Genomic DNA, 21110 nt, shown 5'->3' on the forward strand with positions numbered 1-21110 from the left:
GCACATGCGCTCAGACAACCCCAGCGAGGCGTATGTCCAATCTCCTTTCAAACGCTTCCAAGGAAGAGGACAGCACCGCCTCCCTTGGAAGCTTAGTCCATATTTTGGCAACCCTCACTATAAAGATTTTTTCATGATGTCCAATCTGAATTTGCTCTCTTCCAGTTTATGGCCATTATTTTTAGTTATCCCAACAGGCACCCTGGTAAACATTATATCCCCTATTTCTTGCTGCTGCTACTGCCTCCCCCCGATAAGTTTGTAGGTGGCCACACAATTACCTCTCAGCCTCCTCTTGTGGAGGCTGAACAGTTTCAGGTCCCGTAGCCTCTCCTCATCGGGCCTGCCCTGCTGCCCCCATATCATGTGAGTGGCCCTCCTTTGGACCCCCTCAATACTGTCCACATCCCTCCTGAAGTGGGGCGCCCAGAACTGGATGCAGTACTCCAACTGCAGCCTGACCAATGTTGCATAGAGGGGGAGAATCACTTCCTTGGACCTGCTCATGATGCATCTGTGGATGCATGACAAGGTGCAGTTAGCCTTACTGACTGTGTCCTCACATTGGCGAGCCCTGGGGAACCCCACTGCCCACATCCCTCCAGGTCGAAAATGACCTGTCCATCACCACTCTCTGGGTGCAGCCCTCCAGCCAATTTGTGACCCATCTGACTGTGTAGGTGTTGACACCACAGTCTCCTAATTTTTTATGAGAATGGGGTGAGAGACAGTGTCAAAGGCCTTCCTAAAGTCCAGAAAGACTACGTCCACAGCAACACCTGCATCCAAGGATTTTGTGACCTGGTCGTAGAAGGCTACCAGGTTGGTCTGACAGGACCTGCCTCTAATGAACCCGTGTTGGTTGCCCCAAGCATAATTTCCCCTGTTGGTCCCTCGCAGATGTTCTCCTGGACAATTTTTTCCAGGACCGAGGTAAGACTAATGGGACTATAGTTTCCTGAGTCCTCCTTCCTCGCTTTTTGGAAAATGGGGACCACGCTGGCCTTCTTCCAGTCCTCTGGTACCACACCAGAGCACCACGAGTGCTCGTAAAGCCATGCCAGGGTCCCCGCAATGACACCTGCCAATTTCCTCAACACCCTACGGTGGAGAGTGCCTGGACCTGCTTACTTAAACATGTCCAGCACCCCCAGAAGTTCCCTAACTCGGTCCTTCCTAACCCTAGGCCTGGTGGAGTCACTCCTGAGTCTGTCCTGAATCTCGGTGGGGGAGAAGTCCCGGTCCCTGCTCAGAAAAATGGAGGCAAATCATTTGTTAAAAAGGTCTGCTTTTTCATCTAGTGCAACCACCAGATTGCCAAGCGTACCTTGCAGGGGCCTCACGTTGCCTGGTGCCTTCTTTTTACTCGCTATGTTTTTAAAGAAGGACTTTTTGTTGTCCTTGATCCTTGTTGCTAGCCCTAGTTCCGTCTCCGCCTTAGCCTTCCTAACAGACTCCCTACAAACTCATGCTATGGAGGTATAATCCTCTTTGGTGATAGCCCCTCCTTTCCACTGGATGTACACCTCCTTTTTGGCTTTCAGACGTTCTTGAGTGCCTTTGGTGAGCCAAGGGGGCTTTTGAGCACTCTTGCCCCCTTTGACTTGCATTGGGACTGTCACCCCTTGGGCTCAGAGGATCGTCTCCTTAAGGAACAACCACTTGTCTTGGACACCTAGTTCCCCTACTCTCCAGGACTGCAATGTCTCTTCTACCAATTTCTTCAACTTGTTGAAGTTGGCCCTCCTGAAGACAAGGGCTACTGCCTTGCTGCAGGCCTTTGACACCCTGCGCTGGAAGGTGAATTCCAGTAGGCGATGCTCACTGTTGCCCAGGTGGTTGAGAACCTGGAGTCCCCTCACCAGGTTGTCGGCTGTGGCCAGGACCAGGTCCAGCAGGGCATTCCCCCTGGTGGGACTGTGCACCTCCTGGGTTAGGTGGAGGTCTTGTATCTCAGCAAGGAACCTATGTGAGTGGTCAGACCTGGCTGACTGCTCCTCCCAGCAATTTTGTATTCATGTCCAGGAACACAGATGCAAAGAAATAATTTAGAAGCTCTGTTTTGGCCATCCTATCTGTTACCAGTTGCTCTAGTTCATCCTGAAGGGGCCCTAAGTTACCCTGCACCTTCTTTTTGCTTTCTACGTACTTAAAGAATTACTTTTTGTTATCCTTAACGTTTGTTGCCAGCCTAAGCTCCATTTATGCTTTGGCTCTCCTTACTGTTTCCCTGCAAGCTCAAGCCAAGCAGGTATACTCCTCCTTGGTGGCAGCCCCCTACTTCCACAGCCTGTAGGCCTCTTTTTTTCCCTCCAGGCTCTCCTGGATTTCCCTGGTCCACCAAGAGGATTTCTTTGCTTTTTTGCCCCCTTTTATGTGTACTGGGATGGTCCTTTTCTGTGCCTGCAGGATTAGTCCCTTGAGAAATGCCCGCCCTTCCTGGACTCCCATCTCTCCAAGGCTTTTACCAGTCAGTCCCTCCCTAACTAATCTCCTGAGCTTGTTGAAGTTGGCCTTCCTGAAGTCTAGCACTTCCACCCTACTAGTTATCTTCCCCACCTTTCTCCAGATAGTGAACCCTATCAATAGGTGGTCACTATCCCCTAGGTTACCTTGCACCTGCAGATCCCCCACCAAGTTGCCCCCTGTGGCCAGTACCAAGTCTAGTAAGGCATTTCCCCTAGTGGGAACGCACACCTCCTGTGACAGGTGAAGGTCCTGTAAGGAGGTTAGAAACTTTTGTGAATGGGCAGACTGGGCTGCCTGTTTCTCCCAGCAGGTGTCTGGGAAGTTAAAGTCACCCATGATGACCGGGTCCTTTGAGCGCGCTGCCTCTGAGAGCTGTCTCAAGAACTCTAGGCCTAACTCGTCCCCCTGGTGTGGGGGTCTGTAGTCGACCCCCACTACCAAGTCCTTTTCACCCCAATGCCCTGTAACCTGACCCATAGTACCCCAATTTGCCCTGGAATATCTAATTCCTGGAGACTCCAGGGCAATCCTAGAGGGTTGGCAACCCGAGCAGAGCCGTCTGTGGTGCCGCACACTGTGCATTCAGGCATTCCCTGTGCTGCTACCTTGCAGCGTGGGGCAGGGTTTTGACCATGGGAGGTCCCAGGGTGAAAAAAACCTGTGTGGAGAAAAAGCAGGTGGCGCATGTGGCGCTAGCATGCACTGCCCAAAACTAGAGCCTGGCCAGTTGGAGCCCCGCTCCAGATGCGGGCCAGGCTCCCAGATGCAGGAGCACCATGGCCGCAGCTTCCCTGGCCCCCAGCATCCTAGGGGCCACAGCAGCCACCGGCTTTGTTTATTTAGTAGGGGAAGAGTGGTAGAAGTGCTCCTCACACTGCCTCTATCCCTCTCCTTTTTCTTTCAGTGATACAGTAGACATTACACTGTTTACGTTGCTGGACTACAACTCCCAGCATACAGTACTATTCCCTTCTGCGCACATAGTGGGCGGTTTAGACTTCTGCTCCCAGAATGCTCTGGTCCCTGCCTATACTTAATTCTCCCTCCCAGCTTCTCCGATCGCTTCTGCTGGATGACAGCCTGCGGCAGGAACAGCAACAATGATACTCGTCATCTTGGGAACCCTTCTGGGAATCGTCTTTGGTCCTTCTTTGTTCATTTTAGTGCCCTACATCAGGTCTGTGTTGAAGATTGGTCGGTTAGCTTGTAACATTTTTAATGGTCTGTTAGCACTTCTATACCTCTGTGAATAGTTGGAAGAGAAGGAAGATCAGTGTATTTGTCATAGGGACTTAGTGGAGGAGTATGTGATGAAAGTGATATGGGCAGAAGTTCCAGGGTGCAAAGCACCTGACTTAGTACGTTAGTCATGAGTCTAAAGTTTAATCCCTCTGTGTCTTGAGATGACAGTAACAGTGTGACAATTAAAGCAGTTAACAGGGAGTCAGGATATACTTGGTTCTAAGCCTAAATGTGGTACTGACTTGCTTAGTAGTCTTGATCAAGCTCTATATGTGTTTTGGGCTCCTCATCTGTAAAGATGGAACTAATTACTTACAACAGTGTTAGTAAGTGTCATGTATTAATAGCTGTCTAGCACTTTAAAAAGCCATAAGGTGCCATAGCCTAGTACCATTACTATATTATGACCTTAAAAGCTCAGGGAAGATGATTAATGAAAAGCAAAGTCTTTTTGGTTCCAAAAGGCTCTAGTAAATTCATATAGGTGCAATTCATTTCTTGTTTGACTTCACTAGACAAATAACAAATGATTTTGGAATTCTGCATGAAGTGTATGGTAGGGAATCATCTTTCCTTCAGCCTGGAACTTGAACTGGATTGAGACCTACCACTTATTTCTAGCCTTAATTTCTATGATTCTCAATATTGGTTACTGGGTTTCAATGAAGGACATCAAACCCCTGAATTGCTGGCAGTAACTTAATCCTCCCTTATGCTAATGCTGTGCCTAAAGTTTGACGTGCCTTGTGAACTACTTCCTTGCATCTAGACTCTCTGAACCAATGCAATGAAATTGTAAAAAGCCAGAGATGGGAGTGGAGGGGAAGCCTTTCCTGGCACTGCCTTTTCAGCCGCTCTTAAATTTTTGTTGTGTAAGGGAGCAGCTTACTCTCAGAAATGTTAAGTGTCTACGAAACAGAACGATAATTATTGAAGACACAGGAAAAGGGTCAGATTTCCTCCTCAGTTGAACCGTATTGCCATAACCATAGTCAGCTTACACCAGGCGTTCCTCTGGCCCTGTATTTTAGTCCTAAAACCACGTGTCAGGAAAGAATTGTTTTTTGTTTTGTTTTTTTATCTCCTGCTTTTTCAATCACATTGCTTTTGGCTCGGAGAGTCTAGATGAGAGGAAGCTTATTGGATAAACTGAGAGAAACCTGATCCTAGCAGCCAATAGGGTAACTCTCACCACTCCAGGCTGATTAGGCAGCTCAGCAAGACATTTAGTACACCAAATGTTTATCACAGAAAATGCCTGCTAAATGTGCAGTGGTTGGACCACTGTCTGTGGGGTGGCAGGGATTATGTGCACTGAGATCAAAGATGCCTTGACCATGTATAGTGATGGCGTAAGAAATATGCTAGATAGACCTTAGCCTCAGGAGAGAAGCAGCTGGCTTCAAATCCTAATGAGGCCTATGAATGAGGGATGTATGAAACGGGGAACTTGGAATCAGTTCATGTAAATGTTGTATTGTCTCCAGTTATTCTAACAACAGTCATTCATGCAAACCCAGTGAGGAGGACACAGGGGCAGGACGAATCCTCCATGACTCCTTCTCTCTATTCTAGGAATTACTTTGCAGGAGCCATTTGTAAGTCAAAGGCTAAGCTGAATGGGAAGGTCGTTTTGATCACAGGGGCCAACACAGGCATTGGGAAAGAGACAGCTAGAGATCTTGCAAAAAGAGGCAAGTCACCTATCCACTACGTCTCCCATACCCGTCCCCTGTACTTTACATTATCTGTCAACATTGCCTTCTTGGACCAGGGTGGGGACACCCACCTGCTCTACAGCTATCCTGGGCTCAGGAGGCTGGGTTACACAGGGTTTTCCTCTCACTTGGTGAAGCAGAACTGAAAGATGTCTTGACTAAGTTTTAGTAACTAAACCAGAACTCCATGCAGCCCAGGGTTGTAGCCTGATGACAGATCCCACCTAACACTTAAACTTGTAACTGTTGGAAGCAGGTCCCTTTTAATGGATCATAATTTTACTGTTTGTGGGGCCTAATGCTTTCAGTGCTGAAGCCAATGTTGTTGGGACTCCAGACTCAGAGCTTATAATGCAGGAGCAGTTACGTAGTTCATAAGAAACAGAAAGCTTCTGCATTGGAACTTTCCTGAAGAGTCTTGGAAATCCCTCGTCTCATGAGTTTCCAACTAGGGGAGCCTGGGAACCCACTTAGCTCCACTGCTATAAATCTTGCTACAACTTGGGAGGAGTTGGATGGACCCTCTTCTGACTTGTGTGACAGCCCGAGAGCAGTCTTGAGATGGCAGTAACTGCTTGTTGCTCCCTAGCTGAGCTGGATTGGAGCCAAGAACTTCCAGGGTAAAGGCTCTCTGCCTGACAGCTATCCCCTTGAGGAATTTCCTGATCTTGCTCATGGTGTACCTTAGGGGAGCCAGTTGGCTTGCCTTTGCACTTGCTCCCCATGCTGCCCCCCAGCTCTTGGCTCATGTTTCTTCTTCCTTTTCCTTGTACAGGTGCCAGAGTGATTCTGGCCTGCAGAGACACAGCAAAGGGGGAAGTGGCCGCCTGTGAGATCCGAGCTGAGACAGGAAACCAGCAAGTAATTATGAAGAAACTGGATTTGGCGGATACTAAGTCTATTCGACAGTTTGCTGAGAACTTTCTAGCAGGTAAGGCCCTCCTTGGGTGCTGTTGCCTTTGCTTTTAGGTGAGTATGTTTGGTCAACAGTAGCTCTCTGCTCTGTCGAACTAAAATAGGAATGGGATTGAGCAGGATGCTTGTTTAAAAAGACCTTATTTAAAAAAGGGAGACCACCCATGAGCACATAATCTGGTTGGGCTCATCTATCAGCCTTTTGTAGGTTTCATGAGAAAAGAAATAGATGGAGGAGATTCAGCTTCAAACCCAGCTAATTTTAAAGGAAAATGAGCCACAAGTATTGTCTTTAAATTCACTTCCAGTATTTGTGGTTGTGATCTATCTTTCTTCCCCCTTAATTATCTTATCTTATCTGCTGTTTTGTTGAAATGCAGCATAAATTGAGGAAGCCATAAAACTGACTGTGTACAAAGTTTAAAAAGAATCTTAAAATATAAAAAAACAGAATAACTTGTTACTTTAGCAGTAATAGTAGGTACAATATTTTTATTTTGTAGAAGTGTTCTGTAAATTGATGTGATTTCTCTAGTTTCTGGTGCACTACCTTTTGGAATTCTGTTATGCTGGTCTTAATTTTTGGTAAGTCGTAAAGGTTGTCTATTGATATTTAACTTTAGAGATGCTGGAAACTCAAATGAGTTTATAAATGAGTCTACAAAACTCACAGAATAAATAAAATCAAGTCAGAGAGATGGCATGCTGTGCTATTGGGCTTTGGCAGACACTGAATTCCCTGCCTGCATGCCCCTGGCTTGGAAAGATACCATTTGTTTCCATGCTGGGACATCTGTAGAGGGTGTAGGAATAGGTTGGGATGAGAGAGGTCTTTCTTTTTTTGGAGAGGTGAGATGGCAGCAGCTTAGTCTGCCCCAGTTCTGTGGCTGATTTGTTCCATTTAGATGTGGGTGGTTGTCTGATTCTTTGCTTAATGTCCCATCCTCTCCATTGTTCCTTTCAGACGAGAAAGAGCTCCATATTCTCATTAACAATGCAGGAGTAATGTTGCACCCTTATGCCAAGACAGTGGATGGCTTTGAGATGCATCTAGGAGTCAATTACCTTGGTAAGAGACTGAGTAACACCAGGGCAGGCAAAGGTTGGGTAGGAGGTTTTATTAAATTCTATGACAAAACTCAATGTGGGACTCTATCTCCAGGAGTCTATCCCCATTTCCTGAAACTGTTTTCCACTGGGGAAATAATTGAAGAGGAGCATCTCCTAACCCTAAATGCTTTTGGGCAAGTCCTAAATTTCACAAGAAGGAGCAGAGTGAAGGAAGCTGCCTGTCGCATACTACAGAAACTTATGTCCTGGGTTGTTTGTCATTTATTGTAGACTGTTCTGAGCCTTTCTGGATAAGGTTAGATATAAATAATAAAAACTATAATACACAGTCTGAACATATCAGCTGGGACTGCCACTTTTCACCAGCCCTAGCTATTTGAAGTTGAGCACCCAAAATTTGGGCACTGATATGTTCAGACCTTGCTTCTGCCATGTGTAAATGGGGTAAATAATGGCTTGCCTCAGTGTGCCAAAGCACTCTTGAGATTCTGGTCAGGAAGGCACAAAAGAAGAACAAAGTATCCGCAATCTCCTCTCTCCTAGGTCACTTCCTCCTGACCTTCCTGCTCTTGGAACGCCTGAAGCAGTCGGCCCCAGCCCGCATCGTAAATGTGTCCTCACTGGCCCATCTCGTGGGCAGGATCCGCTTCCATGACCTCCAAGGGGAGAAATTCTACCAACGGGGCCTGGCTTACTGCCAAAGTAAAGTGGCTAATGTCCACTTCACGCGGGAGCTGGCCAGGAGGCTGCAAGGCAAGTCTGAGAAGGAAGCTGACCAGATGCCAGCTGAGATATTATTCAGTCTCTCACACCTTGGGGTGTGGAGATGGTTCTAGGAAGAGGCTCATTTTAGGTCCTGTTTAGAAATCATGGCATTTAAGGTGGGAGTGAGTGAGTGGCTTTGGTTGGGCCCTGGCAGGTGGTTAGAGCAGGGAGCCCATGTAGTCAATCCTCAGGAGCCAGGAGCTCTCAGGCTATGTTCATACCCACAGTAGAAAGGCAAGGGCAGGAGGTGGCCTTGCTCAGATGAATGGGTCTTTTTTTAATTCTTGCCAAAAAACAAAATTGTGAACAAGCTGCATCCAGATAAAGGTTCAGCTGTACTATAAGAGCTGCTATTGGAAAGGTTTTAAATGCTGCTGTGCTTGGCATATGTACTGAAATCCACAGTGAAAAAGCTGCAGTGCCCCCAGCTGTCTTAAATACAGGTTAGAAAAATGGAAAAGGAGGTTTTTTATCTATAGGCCTAGCACCAGGTAAACTGGAGGGGTTCTGTGGGGGGTTTTTGTTTGTTTTTTTTTCAAAAGCAAGAGACAAGACTCTAGTATTTTGGCATTCATGCCTCTTCGCAGGCTGCTTTATAAAGACCTAACACTCCCTCTAGGCAGTGGTTGCAACTGGCAGGGATGTTGCCCTGTTTTCTAGTAAATAGGTGTAAGAGGGAACTTCATTTTTTACCTGTAATCACATCTGGGCCTTTGTTTCCCTAATGTTTAAGATGTACACAGGTAAAACAAGGAAATATATTACATTTTCCCTTGGAAAAAAGCCCTTGCATGCTTCAGCAGGGTCTAATTTGAACTATACTCCTCTGTCTTGCTGCAGGCACTGGAGTCACAGTAAATGCGCTGCATCCTGGCACTGTGCAGTCTGAGTTGACCCGGTACTCATCTGTAGTGTCCCTGCTGTGGAAGATGTTTTCTTTCTTCTTGAAGACTCCACAAGAAGGAGCCCAGACCAGCATTTATTGTGCAGTAGCAGAGGAGCTGGAATCCGTGACAGGACAGTATTTCAGGTGGGTGAAAGTTATTGGCCAAAGAGTTTAATCCAGGCACTTCTCAAAGCAGCCTGATTTTCCTAAGTACAAAGTGCTGAGCTGCTGTGTATGTTATGGGCAGCTCCTGGTAGGGAAACCCCTGTGCGTGTGATGCTGCCCAGATCTCTGTTAAATTTTCTCAATCAACCTGCACAACACCTTCCTCCTTTCTTATTTGGTTTCCCTTTCAAAACCCAGCCCAGAATCATTGAACTGTCCCCTGTTAGGCTTTGAGAAAGCCTTTGAACAACTTCACTCAGAGGTACCTTTATGCTCTCCAGTCAGTGGGACCACATCACATTTAGGAATTGGCTAGGGAAACTGACCCTTGGCATGAGCTTGATTGCAGCATATGTGAGACAGAACTCCTATCTGTATCCCCTCTCCTGTGACTGCTCCACAGTTAGTGCAGTATGTGCATTTGCCTGATTTTTCAGGTGTGATGTTTGCACTGTCCTGATGTGTTGTGGCTATATAAAGAGAGCCCCTAATCCTCCCTTGACTGCTTATATCTCCCAGCAGATAAATACTCTATATATGAATCTTGGCTGTCCCATACACCAGAGCTTGTGAACTTTAAGTGGATTTCAGGCTCTTAAAGGAGGAAACTGGTGAATTCAGGAAAGATACAATCAGCAAAATAGCAGCTTAATTTCTTTTTTGTGTCTAATTTTGTACTGAATTTACTCTAGAAGAGCTTCTAGTCACTTGATTGCCAAGTACAATCATCACTAGTATTTAAGATAACCTCTGTAGGAGAGAGGAGGCATGGAATAGCTAGAGGCTGCCCTGACTTTTTAGGGACAGCTTGTGTCCCTTTTATTTGCTGCATCCCAGATGAGCTGTGAAAATCTCAAGATGTTTGGTGCCTCTGCCATCAGTTCTAATCTTCCTTCCTTATTTAAATTGCCACTATAATCAAACTTTTCAGTAATAGGTTACTTATATTCTGGCATTCTCCTTTGCAGCAGAGAATGCCAGACTGTGGCGGGGGCAGGTGTATACATTACGTGTAACGGTGAAGTGTTTCCAACATGGAGAGGAAAGGGGAGTGGGGGTGGGAGGGAAGGGAAGGAAACACCTTGCCGAGCCTGCTTCTGTAGGCAAATTGATCTGCAAACATGCAACTGCAAATGTGCTGAGGGAAAGCAGCCTGTCAGTCTTGGGCAACATCAGTCGACCACGGTTGAAGAAGAGATTGCAAGGCCAAGTGTGGGGTTAAGGAAAGGTGTGCTGTGGAACCATCTTTGGAGTAGGGAGGAGGTAGGTGAGAGGAGACTTGGTGAAGATGGAAGTGGATTTGGGTTATTTGGACTGCTGGATGTGGGCATGGAGGCAGTGGATAAGAGTTGGGGGTATACAGTATACAGACCAGTTCAGGTATAGGGTGCTAGCTGGAGGGTGTGGGGGAAGGTAAGTGGGTAGACACTGGACATCACTGTATCCAGCCCCTGGCATGACCATTCATGGGATCCAAGAGCTCTGCTGAGCCCTGAAGGCTTTGGTTGGGGTAACACTGACTCATCAGCCCAAGATTAGGGAAGAGGAAGTGTGGGTATATAGGGCTAATGTAGGCCAGGGGGCCTAGTTCCAAAAACTGAGGGAGGTTTCTAATGTTCCTTTCACTTTATTGTGCATTCCACAGTCTAATTGGGGGTTTTTTAACCTGAACAAATCGAGCAGTAGAAACGGCTTGTCCATATTTAGGCAATGGCAAGGTCCCTAAGCTCCAAAGCACCTCCCGCGCTCAGACCATCTTCCTGGGCATGTTCTAAAAAGGCTTAGCAGTTCTGGACGAGTTTCTCTTTCCTTCTCTTCTCTTCTCTTTTTTCTTCTCCTGAGATCTCAGGTTATTATTGTACAACACTAGAGATGGGAACATGATACTTCTTCCAAAGTGCATACAATCTGTTTTCAGCAGGCATTATATAACAAAGAGGGGGAATGGAGGAAGTAACGAGCAGAGGAGGTTTGGGGAGAAAACTGGCTGACAAGGCTGTAATAACAATGGCTACATATTTGCCAAAGGGACGTGTCCACCAAGAGAGAGAAGGTTACGCTGAGGCTTTAACGTACTTTAAAAAATAAAGGACTCTGACTTCTCCAGTCACACCCATGCTCTTCCTGAGGAGCTTTCGAGTCTGTAAATGTGGAACTGTCTTTCTTAGTGATATCAGTTTATCTGTATCATTCCTGTAAGAGAGCAAGACTATAAAAACATAGAAGAGCCTTGGTTATTAAGTGGGGACACAGGCTAATACAACTAACCTCTCACCACGAGCTTCCTACACGACCCGTGGTGGCTTGGAAAATTACCTTCAAGTGCCAGCTCCTGACGGGAATGCGTTGAGGTACGAGTTTCCCAGTGTCTTTTTGGGAACTGACATCTGTATGAAAAATAAACCTTTCTCCCATCTTGGCTTCAAGCACAGTTTATTGCCCACCTGTGCTTCTGGCATGAAAGGGCCATCATCACCTCCCTTCCCCATGGCCACCTACCCATGGGTTATTCAGGCTTATGTGATCCCTAGAAGTGTGTGGAGCTTTGTAACCATACACATTAATGATCTCCCCCTTTACTTTTATGGTAATTCCCTGAAAGGTGGGTATGCTGCTGTAGTATTGGGCTGTTGCTTTAAGGCTTTTGTAAAGGTTCAAACAGTGGACTCAACTTGGACCTACAGGGGTCGCAGTGAGCTTTCATTTGCCAGCTCTCCTCTCCAGTTCCAACACCACCTCCGGTTCCAACACTGACCAAGAAGCTGAGGTTCTGTGTGCCAGACTCCTTAGCAGCCTCTACTCTTTCCCCTTTCTTGAGCTATGCTGCTAGGTAATTTCCCAGCCTCTTTATTTTTAAATTGGATTTGAAAGCGATTAGCTGGCAGGTGTTAGCAGCAACTTTTTAGCCATGCTGCTCCAGATGTGAGCCCTTGATGAAAGCTTCCTCTCTTGTTCTGCAGTGACTGTCAGCCAGCATATGTGTCTGCTCATGGCCGGGATGACGAGACAGCAAAGAAGCTTTGGAAAGTCAGCTGTGAGCTCCTGGGCATCCAGTGGGACTGAACAGTAGAAATTAATAGCTGGATGGACTCCGTGGCTCCTGGTGATCTTCTCATCTGGGAACTGGAAACGGGTCCACCTGACAACACCTGGTGCATCCAGCTGCCCTACCAGTGGTTTTTGGATATAACTTAAAACGTGTAAATATTTTATGTTTAAAAGAAATGAGACCAATGGGTAGAGGTTCAGGACAGAAATGCAGTGAGTTGGCATCTTCTCTCACCGTTTTTGATTTGCATTCCCAGGCTATCCCATAGCTGGCATTCTTTCCCCAGGGCCAGCTTAGAAGAGGGACTGCAGGCTATTTTGGTTAGCAATGCAAGGCAACATAAAGATTTTGCTTTTGGAAGGGTCTTTTTGCAGCCCTGAACCCCAACTGTAACCAGGTCAGTTGGAGATGTTCCCTAGCAATTTGAGCCATTTGGTCATCTCAGCTATAGGACTTGGGAGCAGGTTCTTTTAGCTGGGAGACATAGCACCTCAGGCCATATCTAGCTGAACCACATCTTCCGTGATTCTTGATATTCTCCTCTCTGAGTGGCAGGCTGTATCACAAAGGGACAATTTCTTAATTTTCAGAGAGAAATTGTAGCCTTCATTATTGTCCATCACTTGAACCTTCTACTAAGGTCTCATTGTGCTATGCACTGTTTAAACACAGTTAATGAAAAACACTACTCCCTAACTCTTTAGGGACTGAGACCGAAGTACTCAAGAGTGATGTAAGCACTTAATGCCTCCTTTTTGTCACTTCCACCTAATGTGGGTTGCAAGAGACAAGCTGTGCTGAGCTGCCAAAGGACCTACTTTTTTTTTAGAAGGAGAGAAGTTTAACATATCTTACACTGTTCTACACTGAGGTCATAATACTGTGACAGTAAAAAAGACATGTACTGGAACAGTGTTACAGTTGAATACAGTAGGGAGGAAGTTGCCTGTGGAGAAGGGGAGCAGGGAACATAAAGAGTATGTTATGCAGAATACGTCTAATGCTAGGAACTGTCATCTACTTAGCCAGGCTAGAATTCAAGCCCACACTCTTGAGTTTGCTCACCTGATAGCAGCTCTTAGAAGTGAAGCTACATGTGCAGTAGGCAGGCCAAGGAGGGATCAGCCCTAGTCCAAAGTGGCAGTAGCCACAGGGCATACTTCATTTTACAAAGACATTGTCCTGCCCAGTAAGTCTAGGAAGAGAATGGCTAAGGCTGCCATATGATCCTAGTGACACTTTAGTCTTGTTCTATTGTGAAGGGCAAGTTTGTAACTGCTGCACCTATACAAAAGCCAAACACTCACAGAAACAGTTGCCAAGTTGCAATGTTGCTTCTGTGTTGTACGCCCAACCGCAAATAATTTATTGGATGGGTCACATGCCTAAAGACTCTCACTTCAGGTAGGGTAGCACAGCTGGTGCGGTTTTCTAATCAGGGGAGATGATCTACATCATTTTAAGTTTGTCCATAATATGGTCACTTCTGAAGAGCATTTGCTTTAAGAAACAGGTTTTTATTTCTTTGTGAAGTTAGCAGCAACTTTCTGGCTGGAGGCTGGCACTGCAAGTCAAGCCCCAGCTATCTCTTGAGGTTTACTAAATAAAGCAATTCCCATTTGATGCCACTGTTTTAGGTCTTCCTTCATGTGTTATCTAGTTATTCTTGAGTGGGTGGTAGGCATTCATTTAAAAACACAATGGGATCTGATCCTCCATCCCAACAGTTGTACTTCCTGCCATGCCAGTGCAGAGGAAGACTGGGATTGTGATCCCAAGCTCCCCTTGCACCAGCCCAAGTTAAGACAGGTGCCCAACATTCAGCTGATTGTTGTCTGGCTGCAAGACTGTACTGGGACTTGAACTGACCCCAGTGAACCCCCTGGAGCTGGTTGATGGGCAGTTGACCGCCAGCTGACTGGGACTGACCTGGAGCCAGTCCAAGCCCTGGTGCAGTCCCCTACCCAGCCAACCGTCAGCAGATCATCAAGTGGAAGGGATGGCCCTGGGGCTATTTGGAGATCCTAGTGCAGTCCCAACTCTGCCACATAGTTTAAGGTGCAATAGAAACCAACCACAAAAAAAGCACACAAAAAGTGTAATATTTTTATAGCTAGTTTCCCTATTTGTGGCATCACTAAATGCTGGAATGTGTGGCTGGGTTACTATTTAAGATGTGATTAATAGACTAATCGCATCTTAAGTGTAATATGTGCCTAGATGCACTGGTTTCAAGTGTTCCATGGAGAGAAGCTCATCTAGAGGTTTTTGTGATAAAGCTGTTTTGCATTGGTGCTTTTGCCTGGCAGCCTGAACATGGGCTTGGGAGGCTGCAAAAGTCCCCCATTCACAGGAGTTCACACTAGCAGGTCCCAGGTATACAAGCAAGTCATGATAGCAGAGCACTTCAGAACTTCTTCATGGGTTCCTCGGTAGATTGGAATCGCAAAAGCCTGCCTTGGAAGTCAAAATTATTCTTCAAGACGGGGAGAGGTGAGCAGGAGATAGGGTCCTATAATGTGTTTAGAATAAAAAACAAAAACAGACCCAACTCAGATTGTCTTCCCTTTCCATACCAACTATTAAAAAGAGGAAGAAGAGGTGCGTTTCTGAGAGGGCAAGAGAGGGACTGGTTAATGTAGCACTATTTAGAAGCATTCTGAACTAAATTTCAGAGTTCAGTGTCTGCTGTATTATAGGCTTCCATCATAGCCTGCTTCTGCTAGGCTTAAGCACCAAAATGGGGACTATAAGCTTATTAGGATTATCCCACAGGGCTGCTGTACCGATTGGGTGACTTACATTGCAAAATGCTGTCATGTTTCTGAAGGAATAGGGTGCAATTTAACCAAAACAGGCTGGTGTATGAAACAATACTGCTAAGTAACACGAGTTGTTCCACAATCTTCCAATGGCTTTAGGTAAAAAACTAAACTAGGTTAAGAACTTGTAAATCTAGCATAAGAAACAAATTGTACACTGGCTCCCTCATTAAATTTTGAAGTGCTTTCAAATTTCACATTTTGTCCCAACTAGGAAGTGCAGGGTACAATTAAACACAATGTACTGGCTTCCTGGTCTAAACAACCCAACGGGCATTTTTGCTTACCCAATTTTTCAAGTATGCCTCACACCCTCAAATTAGACCTTGTTTTTGAGAAGGCAGTAGCCACTACTGCTACTAGGAGAAGAAAAATCAGCTTCTCTGCTAAAGACACGACACCAGTTTTCAATAGATAATGTTGCGGTGGGGAAGCTGTGTGCGGTATGCGAGTAAACGTGGTATTTAGTTTCTGAGCTAGATGTATCCGCAGACTAGATACTCCCAAAACAGCAAACAGGCTAGCAGTAAAATAAAGAGGGACAGAGAAAAAAGATCTTTTCTAATAATATTTATTATTATCCTTTGTTCACTGTAAAACAGTCCAGTCACCACTATACAAATTCTTCTAAGTGTCAGTGCTCCACTTAATTTGATGCCTGGGGTTTCTAAGCCCATGAATAATCACAATACTCATGATACAAGCCAGTTTGTGTCAGGATTGAAATTCCAGTTCTGCTGATAAGGAAAAAAAGGATCCCTATAACACTGAGTTAAGGACTATCAAATTGCAACAAACACTGTATAAAGTGCATAAAGTACAGTGCAAAGAGGTCAAGCAGAAAGGCAGACAGAAATAACTGTTCAATGTGGCAGTTTCCATTTTTTCCCCTGTATAATACAGAGCTGTGGGAGGATCTTGAACAGGCAAATCATTACTACAGCTGTGCTTATCTGGGTATCCATTAATAGCACTAACTTCTCCCCTGTACTTGTCAATGTGGTATTACTCCAACATATGCTTACGATTAGCTTGACCCTGCAACACAGTGGAAAGCTAGTTCAGTCTGGCTAGAATGATAAAAGCTGCTTTTATTAGCTTTGCTCACTACTGGGATCTCTTTGAAACTGGGGGTGGAGGATTCTGTAAGCTAAATGTAGTCACTACCAACTGCTTAGCTCCTCTGACGCCACACTCCAAGGAGCTAAGCATCATCAGCAGGGCAAGGCACGTCAGTGGGACAGTGGTCACGAAACACTCCAGAGAAGATTAACTACCTCCTTTTCATTTTCCTGGAGATCTATGCTTTGTTGGTGTAGCAAGTATAAAAATGGTGCTATTATATTCATTGGCCTCCTCATGTAGTGGAACTTCAGAAACTAAACACCGCATTTGGGGCAAGTGAAGAACCAGTGCACTAGGTGTTGCTATATAACAACAAATGGGGTTCTCCACAGGTAAAAGTTAACAGACTGCATCAGTGTCAGTATAGGCGTTTTTTGGGGAGGCCAGAGCTAGAAACACTTAAAAATCCTCATGTCTGCTGCTCATTTCTTCTCTCTGAATAAAAGCAGCAGAGAAGTAGCAGCCTATTCCAATATCCCAGAATAAAGCCACTTCACACTAGAGATGCATCCTGGCAACTAAAGTGGACTGGGAGAACGTGGCATTTGCTTTGTTTCAAGTCAGCAGCAGGCACCTAGAGAAAGAGACTCTGCAGCAACAACTGTTGAAGGAACATTAGTTGAGCCACACTGGTTTCTGCCCATCTCCAGTTCATTCCAGACCAAGGGTGTGGCCATATGATGACCTTAGCAATACAGCTTTATTAATAAAAAAAAAGTCAGTCTAAAGTGTATAACTGTCTGAAGGAGAAAGATTGCTGTAGTGAGAACAAGTGCTGCCTATTCTGGGATAGGCCTTCATGCGCCACATCTCTAAAAGGCTCGTTGTTTAAAGCAAGCTACATTTCCCACTGTGCTGAAATGCTCTAATTCAGCTGGTATCTACTCCAGCTAAGAAAAATGAAGAGAAAAAGGGTCCTTTCAATCATCCAATGCCATACCTATTACAAAGCAATTTAATCTTGGAGGATAAGTTAGGAAAGAAAGAGATGGGTCATTCGTTCAACATGCCTGCCCTAGTTTAAAAGTTTTCCTTTCTTGAGGAAATGCATCCCTTTGGACTGCCTCTCTTCATTAAGGGCCCTGTAGGCAAACACCTGCTCATGTGAACGCACACAGAAACCTCCCAAATAGAACCACCCTCTACCTTTCAGAAAACCAACTAAGGAATTTGTGCACATTGTGCTAGTGTAAAAAAGTTAGTGATAATAATTAGTATAGATCCTTTTTAAAAAGCCGCATCAAAAATTCAGTCAGAAATCTATGCAAGTGGAAACAAAATTTCTCCCACCTCGTGATTATGGATTTTCTATAAAATGGTTCTGGATAATAGGAATCAACGAGTCTGCTACAATCTATGCTGAACTGACATGGGATTTGGTTGTCATCATCTATACACAGGTTTGCTGGGTTAAAACAAAACGCCAACAATGTTTAGTGCCTTTCAAAACACAGGAGAAGTGCTTTTCTCCATCATCCTTAAGTCCTGTTTGTTCAGATTTAACATTTACAAAACACCCCCTTGAGGTAGAGCTTGTTGGTCACCACAACACAAGATTGGCACTTGCATGAAGTAATTCCTTTCCCTTTAGTTGAGGCACATTAACATCTCCTGCTTGCCACCAAAGCCAGTCAAGAGACTTCCCTCTCAATGAGAGATCACTGAACTGCACATCCCTGTGCCATATTCAGTCTTCCCTTTACAGGTGCTGTATAGTTATTTCCTAGTGGTTTGGGACAGCCAGTTCCTTGGCTTGGGCTGGTGTACTGAAAGCCACTGGACACAGATGGTCTGTACAACATCTTCTCCACTGTCCTCAGCCAGTTGACGTACATGCTGGACCAGCTGAACAGCTCTAGCGTTCTCTTGCCTCACCGAGACTAGGTAGGCAGAACGCAGTTTGTTGCACAGCAGGTAGGCTCGGATCTGAAACAAAAAGCCAGCAGTTGAAACCTCTAACAGTTCTAACCTATAACAGGTTCGATGAATGACTCATGCCCCCGGTGGCTGGGGGGGGCACGGCAGTGGCAAGCAGGGGAGATCCCACAGATGCCGCCAGTGCTGTTGGGGCCACAAGTGCTGACCAAGCATCGGCGACCACCTACAGCCACTGCCTGGAGTGTCGGCAGTGGCCAGCAGGGATCATGGACCGCCCACAGACACCACCAGTTGTGTTGGCAGTGGGGTGGTGAGCAGCAACTGCCCCCAGGCACTGCCTTTTTGTAGGGGGTGCCCTGCCACACTCAGGGGGTACATGTGCACCCCCTATGTGTCGCCCCTGACAGGTTTGAATGAGGGCCTACTGGGAAACCCAGTTCATCAGGCTGTAGGATTAGAGGGCATGCATATTGATGCAAGAGAGGTATAGGAGTGGCAATTTCAAGAATAAGAACAGGTGAAACCTTTGATTGTAAACAGATGTCCATGCCTTTTCTCATGACGCCAACATGGCCACAATAAAGCTAGTACCAATCTGAGTCATTCTCGAGATCCCAGGGGTGCATCTCAGGAAGCAGGGAAAGCCAGACAGCTGCTCCCAGGGCTTGAGGGGTCGCATTCTACGCAGAAATTCCCAGGGTGCATAGGACTTGGCCCCTCAAGCCCTGGGAGAGCACTGTCCCATAGCATCAATGGGACAATGATTGGGTGATATATCTCAGCACAGCTGATCCATGACATTTGACAATGTCTGTTTATATTGTTAGCCGTTGCTACTGACCGGTACTTCCTTAATACTTAAAAATCCTGATGCTTTTGTGGTCATTAGATTTAGTTCATGTTTAAACACCTCCAAATTTCCACAGCCAACATTCATAGACACATGTTCTCCTACTGTCTGAGCCTAAGGGGTCATTTTAGTTACTAAGCCTTTTGCAATAGAATTAAACAGTTTCTCACATTATATAAAATGGCAAGTCTGGTAGAAGTCCGGACTCCCAGCTCTGCCACTGATTTATACTCTATGACCTTGGACTAAGAAATCACTTAAACTCTGGGCCAGTTTGTTCATATGTAAATGTAAAACCATTTGAGAGCCTTGTATTAAAGAGGAGTAGAGAACTTAATAGTGCCTATGATTCATGCATTTGCATCCTAAACTTCCACTGAAAAAAAGAAAAGCTGTCAAAACAGAGAGAGAGAGGGGGTACCAGGTGTTTACCCAATGAAACTAGATTCCTGGAACAACAATGATTTGAATGCTCACCAGATTCCCCATCAGCTGCCTAAGAAATTAAATAAGCCTGTGAGAAATCAATGCAAAGAACTGAATGGAACCAAGTGATTGTTCAAGCTGCCTTTAATTCCCCATGCCACTGTCAAACCCAGGGATACCCACTACAAAGCAAGGGAGGAGGAAGATAGACAACAATCAAAGGTTTCCAAGTCTATTGTAACATCCTTGTGTTCTCAGTATCAAAAGGAGGCACAGATATATCTACAAATAAGGTCTAACAAGCAGGCCCCAAAACTTTTCTATGGAGTCAGCGTGGAACATGGAGTAGTGGTAGCACTGCCTGCAGAGAGCCTAAGGAGCAAATCTGCACGTGCCAGACACTGCTCCTGCCAATGGTTCAAGGTTCTGCCCACCAGGCTTTACTCACCTTGTTTTCATCACTTTCCATATCCTGGATCAGATTGTCAAGATCCTGCACCCAGAAAAGAAAGTGGTTGATATAAATTAACAGCGATTATGATTTGCAAATCATTGTCTCATCAGGGACCAAACCACTGCACAGGTAAGTGGTCAACGAGCTCACAACCAGGTACACAAGGTGCCAAGGCCAAGTCTTCCCTTTATGTCTGCTTACCCCTGGGCCCACATCTATGCACTGTCTTCAGGGACCACGATAGGACAGCTTTTCCTCCACTCCCTTCCAAGCAACCTCAAGCAGAGGGAGCATCCCCATTCTCCACAGCAATGTCAAGGCTATGTCATGGGCAGGGCAGCCTCAATGGGCACTTCCCTACATACACAGCAGATCCTGAGAACACACTTTTGGCATTGCTCTTTCACCATCTCTGCCAGCAAGACATGCGTGGAAGGGAGCTTCTCCTTACCTCAAAAAGCAACCATAGGGAGGATCCCACAGAAGGGGATTTATTACAGGTACTTGCTGCAGAGCTCCAGGCCAGTTGAAGGTTAGGAATGTGCAGCAGGTAGACCAGCTATCCCCCTTGAACAGCCATGTGTTATCATGTGAACATGCACCTAATTCTTAACCACCACATATAAACTAAGGGGCATGAAGAGCCTGATGGCCTCTTTCCCAGTAGACTATAGATAGCCTGCTTCTCCTTTGCCTATTTCTCTTGAGAAGGGCAGTGTGGTGGGGGCAGCCTTACCTCTGAGGGAATATTCTTGAACTCATTCAGGCAGTTTAGGATGATATCATCCCCATCATTTTTGGCTGCAACTCCAGACTCATTGACGCACTTGAGGAGCTGCCGGATCTCACTGTATTTCTGCTGCTTCACCAGCTGCTTGGCCACTTTACTGTACACAGCCATAGCCTCCAGCTGGAAGTCCTGAAGGTGGCAAGTGTCAAAGGAACATGGTCACTCAGGGCACATCCTATCAGGCCAGCTGAGGAGCTGTATTCTGGTGACCTAAAGAGCATTTGGCATGGTTCAAACAGCCATTACCACTCCTATGCTCCATGTTAAGGTACACACTTGCAAGAAGTTCCTGCATGCCATTTTGTTCTGAAACACCAGACCCATACAAAGATACCTCTGTAGTGGCAGCAAAGGCAAAGGCAATCTGTTCTTCCCCCACACCAGCCAGATTCTGCTCCTGAGTTCCTGCTAAGTTACAGAAGTGGATGGTCTCCTGGGTTACTCCTACTATACTATACCAGGCTCTCAACTCCTATACTTTTTGG

The 21110-nt window shown here is 45.8% G+C and overlaps 2 protein-coding genes and 1 long non-coding RNA gene across 5 annotated transcripts in view; 2 read left to right on the forward strand and 1 right to left on the reverse strand.

Moving 5' to 3' along the window:
• Window positions 1-3488: 3488 nt before the first annotated feature.
• Window positions 3489-13923, forward strand: LOC109298864 (retinol dehydrogenase 12-like). Its single transcript, XM_019519193.1, has 7 exons — window positions 3489-3646; window positions 5287-5405; window positions 6205-6360; window positions 7309-7413; window positions 7959-8168; window positions 9021-9210; window positions 12192-13923. Exons 1-7 carry the CDS (start codon window positions 3570-3572, stop codon window positions 12292-12294), a joined length of 960 nt encoding a protein of 319 aa, XP_019374738.1. The 5' UTR covers window positions 3489-3569; the 3' UTR covers window positions 12295-13923.
• LOC109298867 lies at window positions 9226-11645 on the forward strand. Its single transcript, XR_002097721.1, has 2 exons — window positions 9226-10535; window positions 11081-11645. It is a non-coding gene; the product is annotated as an uncharacterized LOC109298867 (long non-coding RNA).
• Window positions 13924-17053: 3130 nt separating the features above from the next.
• Window positions 17054-21110, reverse strand: part of ZFYVE26 (zinc finger FYVE-type containing 26) — an 89908-nt gene continuing 85851 nt past the window's right edge. For all 3 annotated transcript variants that reach the window (XM_019519192.1, XM_019519191.1, XM_019519189.1), the window contains 3 exons: window positions 20572-20754; window positions 19830-19874; window positions 17054-18153 (listed from right to left, as the gene is read on the reverse strand). In XM_019519192.1, coding sequence (XP_019374737.1) covers window positions 17944-18153; window positions 19830-19874; window positions 20572-20754 — 438 coding nt within the window. In that variant the 3' untranslated portion in view covers window positions 17054-17943. The remainder of the gene's footprint in view (window positions 18154-19829; window positions 19875-20571; window positions 20755-21110) is intronic.

The sequence above is a fragment of the Gavialis gangeticus genome, unplaced genomic scaffold, assembly GCF_001723915.1.
Source record: "Gavialis gangeticus isolate Ggan-Ray unplaced genomic scaffold, GavGan_comp1, whole genome shotgun sequence".
In the NCBI taxonomy this organism is placed as follows: Eukaryota; Metazoa; Chordata; order Crocodylia; family Gavialidae; genus Gavialis; species Gavialis gangeticus.

What these genes read in the sequence shown, in the direction of transcription:
- LOC109298864 (XM_019519193.1), top strand. Translation starts at nt 3,570, where the DNA reads ATGATACTCGTCATCTTGGGAACCCTTCTGGGAATCGTCTTTGGTCCT. An exon ending in TGCTGAGAACTTTCTAGCAG is followed by an intron (nt 6,361 to 7,308) that starts GTAAGGCCCTCC and finishes TGTTCCTTTCAG; the next exon opens with ACGAGAAAGAGCTCCATATT. An exon ending in GCTGGCCAGGAGGCTGCAAG is followed by an intron (nt 8,169 to 9,020) that starts GCAAGTCTGAGA and finishes GTCTTGCTGCAG; the next exon opens with GCACTGGAGTCACAGTAAAT.